Below are 13,034 nucleotides of genomic sequence, written 5' to 3'. Positions count from 1 at the left end.
CGCGCAGTGCATGCTCCAGGAGACACGTAGGGGGCTTGGTTCTGGGAGGATGTCCATGGACGCCCTCCCAGAACTAGCCGACTGTGCTGTAGCCGTCTTTTGGCTATAGCACAGTCAGGAACTGGCTTTTAAATAGTCTAGGTTGTCTAGCTTTCTAGAGTCATTTTGTAGTTGATTGTTATGGCTGCTGGCACCTTAGGGCCTTTTGTAAAACTATATCAAGTCACAACCTTAGCTATGGAAAAACCAGACTACATTCCATCACAGATGGGCCATATCAGATGTACTGTCAAAGAATAACACATACATTCTGAGGTTGATTTACTAAACGATGTGCGAACGTTCACACACTAAATTGTGTGAATATTCACTTCAATTACCCAGTGTGCAGATGAAATAGATAGAAATTTTCTTTTTCACATATTTGGATAATTAAAGTGAATATTCACACAACGTATTGTGTGAACATTCTCAAATCATTTAGTAAATCAGACGCATTATGTATGTTTACGAATGGCAGACGATTCTAACATTTCATATAGTGTGGTTTCTTTCCAACATATAAAGCAGACAAAACAACTTTTTTAAAATGTGTAGTTGAATTTTAATTAATTGTGATTCTAATGTTTAGGATAAGGGGCAGGAAAAATGAGTAGTTCCAAATTATTTAGCAGAACTTATATATCTTTTCTGAGCATATTTATTAGGATACAACACAGAAGGCAGTTATGACTATGCAAAAGTTGTCTTTTTTTACTTAATAAGTGACCATTCTTAAAGGATAAGTATAGCCAATGCTTTTTTGGCTGTACTTCCCCTATGGATCACAGGAGTGCAGTTCCTTCTACACTCCTGTGACCCGTTTTCAGCCAACAGCGGGCTAAAGGCAGCTGTCGGCTGATGTCACAGAGCCAGTACAGGCTCTGAAAAGCATGCACTGAGAACCTGAACCAACCCCTCCTGCCTCTTCCACAGCCCAGAGTTCCAGTGAGTGCTGGAGGGGCAGAGCAGACTGACAGTCATGGTTTTCTGTTCAGAGCACAGGGGAGAACTGAGTGATCAAGGTTTTTGATTGTTCAGTTCTCAGTGCAGAGCCAGCAGGGGGGCAGATCGATGCTGCATCCACCTAGGTAAGTATATATATATACTACTGACTAGCCCTCTTGAATTTCCTCATGCTCTAGGCCTAAAAGGCCTAAAAGGCCTAAAAGCAGTGGGTGGATCTGAGGAGTGGCTGGTCTGTACTCTTGGAGGATCCTGGCCAATCCCCAACAGGAGGCTTGGCAAGGGGCCAAGACAATCTTTAAGAGTAATAGAGCCTGCTCAGCAGCAGGAGAGTTCGAAGAGGAAGATGTGAGACTGAGGATCAGGAGCCTTGGACGGGGCCCAGGTAGGAAGCTTGGATGGAGGAAAGCTTAGGACCTCACCGGTATCCTGAGAGAGGATCACCTGTGTGGCAGGGAAGGAACAGCCCAACTTGAAGGCCTGGTAGCAGCCACCAACCCATCAGCAACACAGAAGAAGGAGTGAGTACACCTGCACCCCCTGGGCCAGATAAGGGAAGGAGACACTCTAGTGGGAAGCTGGATTAGCCTGCCACCCAGGACTTTTTCACTATTTATGAGGCAGACATCGGATCCCCTGCCTACCCAGACAGCTGGGTAGAGAAGAGGATATATCTGAGGTCTGGGGTGGTACTACAGGAGATGCTGGCTAGCTCCCCAGAAGAGACTGATTGCTGTAAACACTGTACATAGTTCAGGAAATTCAGGAGCATCAAAAACAAGCTCAAGGACTGGTTACTGACTCCTGAGTGCAAGTCAGTGGGGAAATGCATGTTGCCTGGCTGTGCAGGACTATAGGGGGGCCCACAACTTCAGCAATTCCTAAGGGGATAGTGTTACACAGTATTAGTGAAACACAACATAGGAGGCATAGGAGGCACAGCAGACAGCAGTATTGTCAGTCTGAGGGGAAAGAGTAGTGTTAAATGTAAAAAAATTTACAAAATAAACCACACAAATTGCGTGAATAATGAGGATAATAAAAAGCAGCAAACACCAAAAAGTATATCCTCAGGGATGCATGCACGGCCGGCTCCTGGATGGACATGCATTAGACACTGCTCCGTCCACCCGCCAGAGCGAATGCAGCTCACACCGGCCCCAAGGGATTTAGTCACTACAGTGAGACTCAGGAGAGGTATACAACCCTCTCCAGCGATGACACACAGACGACAAACCCCTGGACAGCCAGGGAAAATGACCCAATTCTTCCCTGCTGTCTCAGCAGGGATCCAAGATGGCGCCGGCGGCAGCACTGAGGGGAACAGCAGCCGTGAGAGGGACCACACAACCCAGCAAGCAGACGCCAGGCTGCGATACTCGCTGTACCCTGGTGAGTCATCTCCCCCTCTGTCCCCCACCACAAGCAGCCCAGCCAAGTCTAGACCACGTCTAAACTCAGATCCTATACCTGTCGACCAGGCCCTAAGCCATCCATCACAGCACCTCAACACTGACCTACCAGTGATAGAAGCGTTCCCTGCGACAGACCAGCCAATTACCGAAATATCCATGAAAAACATGTTATTATCGCTCAGACAAACCCTGCACAGCGATTTAACATCGTCACTAACCCTGATTAGCACCATGGTTCAGCAACAGGAACATAGATTACACTATATTGAATCCAGAATGGGAGAGGTGATTATGGCGCATAATGACCTGATTGACGCACATGCGGACCATACATCTGACATCGAACAAATACATTTGAAACTAGCTGACCTAGAAGATCGATCACGGCGCAATAACATCAAGTTCAGAGGTATCCCTGAATGAGGCATTACTACCCTACATACAACAATATATAAAACACCTCATTCCATCTCTCTCAGATCTAGAGCTTGCCATAGATCGAGCCCACCGACTACCTAAACTCTCCTTTCTGTCAGCATCCATCCCAAGAGATGTTCTGGCTCGTATCCACTTCTACCACATAAAAGAAAAAATTATGTTGACAGCCAGAAACCCTCCTTCTCTCCCACCATCACACGCAAATATCCGATTGTTCGCAGATCTGTCAAAGGCCACACTCCTTAACCGTAAAAAGATGATTACTATTACGAAAGCCTTACGAAACCACGGAATAGGCTATCAATGGGGCTTCCCTACAAAACTTACCGTGAAACAACATGGTAGAGTCTACACAATCAAAAACCTCGAAGCGGGCCTAGATTTACTTAAAACATGGAATATATTACCTGCAGACACGCAGCAATCCACCCCTACCAATCTCCAAAATATGGAGGCAGAATGACCCTAACACACCATCTATATACCACTAATACTTCATCTCTGATACTAAATCCCGCTCCACTAATCTCTGGCGATGTACAGAAAATGTCATTACAAGAATCTGTTTGGCATGACCTCCTTTATGGTCAAAGCCTGTTCAAACCCCCCAGTTCTGAAGTAGGATGTCGAGCTACTCTGGTTACTTGCATTATACAAAAGTCTTTTTTATCCCTTTTTACCTACCTCTCCCTCTACTCCTCCGGCACCACCAATTGACCACATTTACTGCATGTTCCTCTGAAACCAACAAAATACCGTGGAAGACTCATCCTGAATCACCGATTGAGACAAGACTATACCGCGAAATCGATGGAACTTTCCTCTCACAGCAACATCCACCCAACCTCGTTTTTTTCAAACATCAACTCACCTATCCTGGTAACCATTCAACAGATCCACATTATGATTAATATTACATCTCTTAATGTTCGTGGCTTGAATTCTCCCTTTAAAAGATCAATGCTTCAAAAGGAAATTCGAACATTTCAGGCCGATATACTTTTCCTACAGGAAACACACTTCGCAACAAGCAAGACCCCTAAACTACAATTGAATAGATTCTCCCACCTCTATATGGCCACTAACCCCCCCCCCCAAAAAAAAATGGTGTCATTACAGCTATAAAGGACTCTGTTCAGTTCCGATACATCTCAGAAATAGCTGACCCTCAAGGTCACTATCATATTCTAATTTGCCAAGTAAACGACACCCCCTACACTCTAGTAAATGTCTATGGACCCAATAACAACCAGATGCAATTCTACCACAAACTTTGCACCATCATCTCTGCTCAAAAACAAGGCAGACTCCTCATTGGCGAAGACTTTAACGTCATCAGCAACCCTCTTCTAGACTCATCCTCTGATAAAAGATCTCCTAAACAAAATTTCAACAGCTGTCTGCACAACCAAGACCTCTATGACATCTGGAGATGCCAACACAGCAATGAGAGAGACTACACCTACTACTCCCCTTCCCACCTATCCTATTCCAGAATCGATTTTTTTATCATGGACAAATGGACACTACGACAAGTAACATTGTCCAAAATTGGTACCATAACCTGGTCAGACCATGCTCCAATCAACATAACCCTAGACGACAATCAACGCTCTGCAATCCCTCCTATCTGGAGACTGAATTCTACAATTTTGAAGAACCCAGAGAACCAGAAACACCTGTTAGAGGCTCATAGTCTATTCCTAGAATTTAATGCTACACCTGACATTTCTATAACTTCAATGTGGCCTGAGTACAAAGCTTACATGAGAGGTATCCTCATACAACTAAACTCCCGTATCAATAAGCAACGATCCCAACAAATTGACCAACTTCTAACATCCATAAAATTAAATGAGGAAATCAACAAAAAAAAAACAAATCCCTCCACATCTGCATCCCTGACATCAGACAGAAACAAACTCCGAACTATCCTACTCCACAAATATGACCTTAACCTTAAAAAAATTAAATCACAATTCTACTCACAGGGTAATAAAGCAAGCTCACTCTTAACGAAAATAATCAAAGACGGCTCAAATCGAAAATCTCTACAATTCAACACCCAACGCTTTCGCCACTTATTACCAAAAATTATATAATATTAAAGACTACTCGAGCACAACCCAACTGACAACTGCATCCATACAAAACTTCCTAACTACCACTAATCTTCCACGACTCACACCATCTCAACTCACATCTATATCCATCCCGATCTCTCCCGCAGAAGTAGAAAAACTATAAAAACCTTACCTCTTAATAAATCTCCAGGAAACGATGGCTTCACGAACGAATTCTATAAAACATTTGCACCCAATCTCACACCGCATTTATCTGTTCTATTCAACCATGCTGCCTCTACAGGTGAATTTCCTAACAAAATGCTACAATCAATAATCACAACTATCACAAAACCGGGTAAAGATCCCCAATCTGTTCAGAACTACACACCAATCTCACTATTGAACACAGACATAAAACTATATGCCAAAATAATTGCCCAAAGATTACTTCCTCACTTACCTACACTAATCCCCCCAGACCAAGTGGGATTTATCCCCGGTCGACAAGCACTAGATGCAATCAGAAGAATTATATCCCTCCTATACAAACTTGAATCCACTAGACAACCCTCTTTACTCTTATCTCTAGACACTGAAAAAGCATTTGACCGAATACATTGGCAATTCATGAAACTCACACTTCAACGATATGGAATTACAGATTGGATGCTATCGGCAATCCTCTCCCTCTATTCCAACCCTTCAGTCAAAGTACTAACTAATGGTACACTCTCGCAACCCTTCCACATATCCAACGGCACTAGACAGGGCTGCCCCCTATCCCCCATAATCTTTACCCTACTCATCGAACCCTTAGCCTCTGAACTTAGAGATGACCCAGCATTCACGGGAATTACTCACTTTAAAAAAGAACACAAAATTAGCCTTTTCGCAGACAATATCATTCTAATGATTACCAATCCCTACAAATCGCTTCAAACAATATGTACACATCTCCATAAATACTCAGAAGTTTCATATTATAAACTTAATAAGCCCAAATCCTCAATCCTAAATCTCTATACACCCGCCAAGATCCAAAATATGTTGATTAAACATTTCCCTTTCTCCTGGGAACACCACAGCATCCCTTATTTGGGGATCAGGCTCACCACTAAAACTGACCAACTATATGCCGCCAACCATAAACTACTACTCAAATCTATCCCACAAGAACTTAAAAATCTATGTACATCAACTCTTTCGACAATGGGAAGAGTAGCAACTTTAAAAATGTGCTTATTACCAAAAATACTTTATATATTCCACACACTCCCCATTCCCGTTCCCAATACCTTTTTTTTCAAACTCCAAACACTACTAACCAAATTCATCTGGAACTCAAAAAAACCCAGATGCACTACAAATCTCCTAATTCGTCCGTTTTGTAGAGAAGGAACAGGCCTCCCGCATTTAAAATCATACTACAATGCCACGCTTTTAGACCAACTCTTTTTCTGGTGGCACCCTACTAATGAGAAAATATGGACCACCATGGAAACTCTTCCATATCCTCCGCACGCACTCGATAAAATGCTATTCCTACCACAAACATTTCAATCCCAACATCTACCCAAACATCCTTGTATACAAGCCTCCTTACACGCCTGGTACGATCTTTTAACCTCCAACCAGACAGACATAGATACTACACTAATTCCTACTCCAATTTCCACTTTACACTTCATCACCCCCTCTCTAAATCTAGTACAATGGGAGAATCGAAACAAATCTCATATTCAAGACATATATACAAAACACAAATTAGACTCCTTCTCAACTCTCCAGGAGAAATACCACATACCTGAAAGTGAAACCTTCACCTACATGCGAATAGTCCACTCCCTACAAAAAATAGACATTCCACATGAGATGACAATTCCTACTACTGCACATCACTTCTTTCTTAAAACACAATACCCAAAGAAAGGAATCTCGACATTCTACACACTTATAACTAAAGCACAGTTTACCCTACAAACTAGCTCCCTAACCAATTGGGAGAAAATCCTCCTTCAGTCTATACGACCACACACTTGGTAAAGAACCTTTACCATCACTTACAAAGCCTCTAAATGTAGCTCCCACTGGGAAACATACATGAAAATTCTACACCAGTGGTACTTGACACCTGTTAAACTCTCCCTATATTACTCTCAACACTCACCCACATGTTGAAGACAATGCGGAGAAAAGGAACAACTCTTCATATACTCTGGACATGTAAATCCCTCAAATCATACTGGAACAAAGTCTTCCAACTGATCTCATCAGTCACTGGACTCCCAGGGGTTTATTTACTAAAGCTGGAGAGTCCAAAATCAGCCTGCCTTCTGCATAGAAACCAATCAGCTTCTAACCTCAGCTTGTTCAATGAAGCTTTGGCAATGAAACCTGGAAGCTGATTGGTTTCTATGCAGAAGGGAGTCTGATTTTGGACTCTCCAGCTTTAGTAAATAAACCCCCCAGTGTCGCCAAACCCTGCCCTCGCACTCCTACACATAGGAATTGACAAACTACCTACAGAATCGCGCACCATCATAATCCACACATTAGCAGCTGCCAAAATCAACGTTACTAAACTGGAAATCCACCAAAACTCCCTCTTTCTCAACTCTTGTATCTGATCTTAACTACCAATGTGAGATGGAAAAGAGAACAGCCTTCCATAATTCTTCTTATCACAGATTCAAAACCCAGTGGTTTCGATGGTTACAAAACCCCAATTGCTCCATAAAATGATAAATATATAATCATACCACACTAAGACCTAAGCACTTGACTGGTGCCTTCCCCCTTCCCCCCCCCCCGTCCCTCATCCCCTATGTAACTCATGTCTACCCAAATACGGTTCACATCAAACTGAGTATACCTTTCAGGTAATAGCGACTTACGTCTGTAACATCCCCAGCCAATTGGTGGGGACCTATATTATGTTATGTACACCTAATGCGAAAACCTACTGTGAACCTTTTCAACGTACCTTATTGTGTTTGTTAAAAAAAAAAAAAATCTTTCAATAAAAAAATCATTTGAATATAAAAAAAGGATATCCTCTCTCAAAAACAAATCAAATATTATGTGTTCCGCTAAAATATTAAATCAATATTGTGTATTATACTAGTGAACAAATAAACAAAGTGCAATAAATACAAATACAATTAAATAAACATAATGCTCATAAAATGAAAATGTGCTACAATATGAAATAAACGTCCCAAGTGCAAACATGCAAAGGAGTAGTATTTCCCAAATGAGGATATTTATATTAACTGTTTTTCACATAATATTTTCATGTTAAATGTACTTGCAGTTACAGCAACAGTTTACTATACTGCAGCTTACCAATTCCTAAACTGACTAAACTGTTTATAAAAGTTATGCACACTCTGGAGCCTGGTAATCCATGTATCACCCAGGCACAGCGGATCACATTACCACTGTGTCATGGTGATCACATGGTATTTTACCCTAGTGCCCCTGATCACTGCCCCAGTGAAATCATAATAAATAATGTAGCCAGTACCTGTCACCTGTCCCAGTGCTCACAAAAACACCACCATACACCATACCAATGTCCTGATCACCACCATACCAGTGTCCTGATCCCTTCCATACACCATACCAGTGCCCTGATCACTACCATATACCATACCAGTGCCCTGATCACCACCATGCCCCATACCAGAGTTCTGATCTCCCCACATGCCATGCCAGCATCCTGATCACAGCCAGAGCCCATACCAGCATCCTGATCATCTTATATGCCATAACAGCGTCCTGATCACCACCATACCCCATACCAGCGTTCTGATCACCCCATATGCCATACCAGTGTCTGGATCACCGCCATACACAGTACCAATTTCCTGATCACCGCCATACTCCATACCAGCATCCTGATCACCAGCATACATCATGCCAATGCCCTGATCACCATCATACCTCATACCAACCTCCTGATCACTGCCATACGGCCAGCATCTTAAGGTCTCAACTGATCAATTTTCAGATATATATCCCATAGTTTGTAGACTCTATAAATTCCACACAGACTAAATAATATACACTGTTTTGGGCTATTTTTACCAAAAAAAAAGTAGCTGAATACATTTTGGCCTACATTTATGAAGAAAGATTATTTATTTGCAAATGTTTATAACAAAAAGTAAGCAAAATTTTTTGGGGTTTTTTTTTGGTATTTTTTTCAATTATATAGGAAAACATTTTAAAAACCCAGTGGTGATCACATGCCACCAAAAGAAGACTCTATTTGTGTGAAAAAAAAAAAATATATATATATAATTTGGGTACAGTATTGCATGACCGCGCAATTGTCATTCAAAGTGCAACAGTGCTGAAAGCTTAATATTAGCCTGGACTGGAAGTGGGTGAAAGTGTCTGAATTGGTTAACATAAAGCTCATCGGTTTGTCCTGCAGGTAATTTGTCAACTTAAAAGTGCATAGGACATGGAAACAAAGCTAAGGGACTCAAATATGCAGGAAAATGTACGAACTGGGGTGCAGAAAAATGGCAGCAGGTGTACTGGACTGATTTTGAGTCAAAATTTGAAATACAGTATTTTGCTGTAGCAGGCTGTTTGCGAAGTGCTGGAGAGTGGTACAATAATGAGGGTCTGCAGGCAACAGTGAAGCATGGTGGAGGTTCCTTGCAAGTTTGCGGCTGCATTTCTGCAAATGGAGAGTTGTCGTTTCGGTCAGGATCAATGATGTCTTCAGTGCTGAGTAATACAGAAAGATACTTATCCATCTTGTCATACCATCAGGGAGGCATTCGACTGACCCCAAATTTATTCTGCAGCAGGACAACAACCCCATACATTCAGCCAAAGTAATCAAGAACTATCTTCAGGGTAAAGAAGAACAAGGAGTCCTGAAAGTGATGGTTTGGCCCCCCACAGAGCCCTGACCTCAACATTTTTTTTACAGTACATGCAGAAACAGAAAGATTTGAGGAAGCCTACATCCACAGAAGATCTTTTTTCAGTTCTCCAAGATGTTTAGAACAACCTATCTGCCGAGTTCCTTCAAAAACTGTGTGCAAGTGTACCTAGAGGAATTAACGTTTTGAAGACAATGCGTGATGATACAGAATATTGATTTGTTTTGGATTTCTCTTCTGTTCATTTACTTTCCCTTTTGTTAATTGATACAAATAAACTATTAACACTTCTATTTCTGAAAGCATTCTTAATTTACAGAATGACTGTATGTGTGTATATATAAATATATATCAATATATATATATATATATATATATGTATATATATGTGTGTGTGTATATATATATATGAGAGAGAGAGAGATCAAACAGTAGTCACTGTATTATTTTTTCCTATCTGATTGAAATTTTGGCTTTGAACCAGAATGAGGTAGGGAGAAACTTATGGAATTAGGTGAAAGAAACTTTCTTTTATTTGTGTCTAGGTTTGGTCATTTCGCAATGTGACCAGAATGAACCATTTGTCAAACAACTGTCGTCATGTGACCCTTGACAAACTTTTTTTAAACTGCTTAATACATTTTATTTTTCTGCCAGCCAGCCTTCTCTTTCCACTAGCAGGTACCCAGTCCTTTAAATTCTGTACATAATAGCCAACATACAGTATTTTGTCACAGGAAAAATATACACTTTTTTTATTTCATTTTTAAACTACTTTATTCAAGTTTAATAATTAACATCTCTGAACTTTAGGAATCAGCAATCAGCTCAGCTACACTATGGGAAAAATGCAGCTCTTCTACTTCTTGATAGCTTTTCTGTTCACCGAACAAACATTGGCAAAAAAACAATGTAAATGTGAGTACCAATCATGTTATTATTATTCTTCACATTATTGGTTTACAATCATTCTGTTACTGCATTAACCAGATGTATTTTATAAGAGTTAAGACTGGCAAGGTTTTAAAAAAAAAATTTCTTTTTAATTTGGTAATGAACTGTTTAAATTACAACCTATAATGGAAAGCTTGTGTGGAGAAGACCAGATCTGTGCAATATTCTATAACCACAGGTTTAAGATGAGGATGTACCATTATTATTGTAGATAATTAACTATTCTGTAACTGTATGAACATTAGATGTTAAGAACAGAGACATTTTTATATACTGTGAATTTTGGTAATGTAGGATCTTCATTTGTTAATGTTGATGAGTGATGGAGAATACAATTTTCTAAAGAAGTAAATAATTTTAAGCTCAAACATAATACAATTTAAAAAAGTAAAACATATGCCATACTGTAAAAAAGTAATTGAATACAGTGGCAAAATTATGTGAACCCCATTGGAATTAGCTGGTTTTATGCAGTATTTTCTCATATAATGTGATCATTTATTGAATTTTGTCAAGGAAAAGTACACAACAATGTTTCTTAAAGAGGGCAATACAGTATGTCCAAGATAACACAATGCCACTAGTCAGAGCAATTATCAGCAAACAGGCTTTTTATCACCATAAAATAGTGCAAACAGGTGCAAACAAGCCATATTAATTAGCATGCATGTACTATGAAAGGACATTCCTGAGGTGTCAAGGTTTATTATCCCAGTATTTTGGGACTAAGGTAATTAAGGAAATGAACACAGGGCAGGGGATCTAGAGAGGTACAGAATACAGGGATAGGGAAAAAAGGATAAGCACATATGCACCCTGAGGTTATAAATGATTTCAGTGTTGGAAATTGGAAATGTGATTTATACCAGTTCGACCAATGGTCCCATGCCTGTCTCTGTCTAAGGTAAGCATATCTGTCTGCCGTTAAGAGTAGCTCAGAGGTACAATGATCATGAACCATTTAGATAACATCTATCACCCTTGGTGTAGTGGATTTCTTCCATAGTTTGGGTATGTTTATTCTAGCTGCTAGTAGTATGTGAGTAATCACTCTGTGGTAACATTGTGGTAGAGTTTCAATATTAAGGTTTAGTAATGCTAAATCAGAAGATGGAGTGGTATGGGTATGGGTAATGTGGTTTATCAAGGTACACTTCTAACCAGAAGGATGTTATGACTGGGCATTTCCATAAAATGTGGAAAAGAGAGCCAAGGGCTCTGCATAGTCTCCAGCAATCAGAAAATGTGTGAGCGATAAATTTGGCAATTCTCAGCGGAGTGAGGTATCTACCCTGAACTATATTTTGTGTTAGTTCCCATAATGAAGTGCAGTTTGTGGCTTTGTATATAGAAATAAGAGCTTATCTCCATTGTAGTGCAGAGTATTGGTGGCCTAGATCATGTCCGCGATGACAGAATTATAGGGAATGTTGAAAAAACTGTTTTTCCTGGAGAATGCTGTAAAACAATTGAGATTCCCTTTGTGCCCTTAGAATTAGGTGAGTAGTAAGGCAGAGATGCTCTAGGTATGGATGCAAATAGATGAAAAATTTGTTTAGGACAATGAACGATTTGAACATATTGATACTGAGTTTCTGGTGCCCCAATTCTAACCTTAAATGTGGGAGAGGTTTTAGTTGTTTATGTAAGAACATAAAAGCACCTGTCCCAGATGGGTCTGTCACATAAACTATTATAATTGGGCCATATATGTTTATATAGGTCAGGTATTAGTAGGTGAAAAATTGAAAATGGCAACCTAATAGGGGATGTTGGGGTTTCTTCCCACAAAGTGGCTGTAAATGTATGTCATATTTTGGTTACTATTACTATAGTAGGGGAAAGATGTGTGGATAACATTTCAGCTGGGTTAAGACTACAAAATCAGTGTTTTTAAGTTGTTGCCAGGTATAGCATATCATTCTAATTCCTCCAAGGAGGTGGAGGCTGATGGAAGAAACCATTCTTTTAGTTGGGCTAGGATAGTTGCGTAGTAGTAATCTTAAATGTCCACAAGACCTGAACTCCCCACTGATCTATGTTTAATGAGTCTACTTTGAGAGACTCGTGGTTTCTTGCCTGAACAAATATACCTGCTTAAGGGTACTTGGAGGGATTTAAGATAAGAAGTAGCGATAGGTATTGGTAGAGTTTTTATTATTATACAGTATTTATAAAGCGCCAACAGTTCGCTCAGCGCTATACATTACAATGGGAGACAATACATGAGACAGTACAATAACAATACAATG

At 40.3% G+C, this 13,034-nt stretch overlaps 1 protein-coding gene across 1 annotated transcript in view; it reads left to right on the top strand.

The window, feature by feature from the left end:
• The first annotated feature begins 10,491 nt into the window (after positions 1-10,491).
• Positions 10,492-13,034, top strand: part of LIPC (lipase C, hepatic type) — a 271,204-nt gene continuing 268,661 nt past the window's right edge. Inside the window, exons 1-2 of the mRNA XM_089667695.1 lie at positions 10,492-10,509; positions 10,642-10,746. Of these exons, the coding sequence (XP_089523821.1) occupies positions 10,668-10,746 (79 nt within the window). The 5' untranslated portion in view covers positions 10,492-10,509; positions 10,642-10,667. The remainder of the gene's footprint in view (positions 10,510-10,641; positions 10,747-13,034) is intronic.

This window comes from Staurois parvus, unplaced genomic scaffold (assembly GCF_062004578.1).
Source record: "Staurois parvus isolate SC_StPar_1 unplaced genomic scaffold, SC_StPar_1.0 ptg000054l, whole genome shotgun sequence".
Lineage (NCBI taxonomy): Eukaryota > Metazoa > Chordata > Amphibia > Anura > Ranidae > Staurois > Staurois parvus.
The sequence above is the reverse complement of the archived record's forward strand: the minus strand, read 5'-3'. Positions and strand labels throughout refer to the sequence as shown.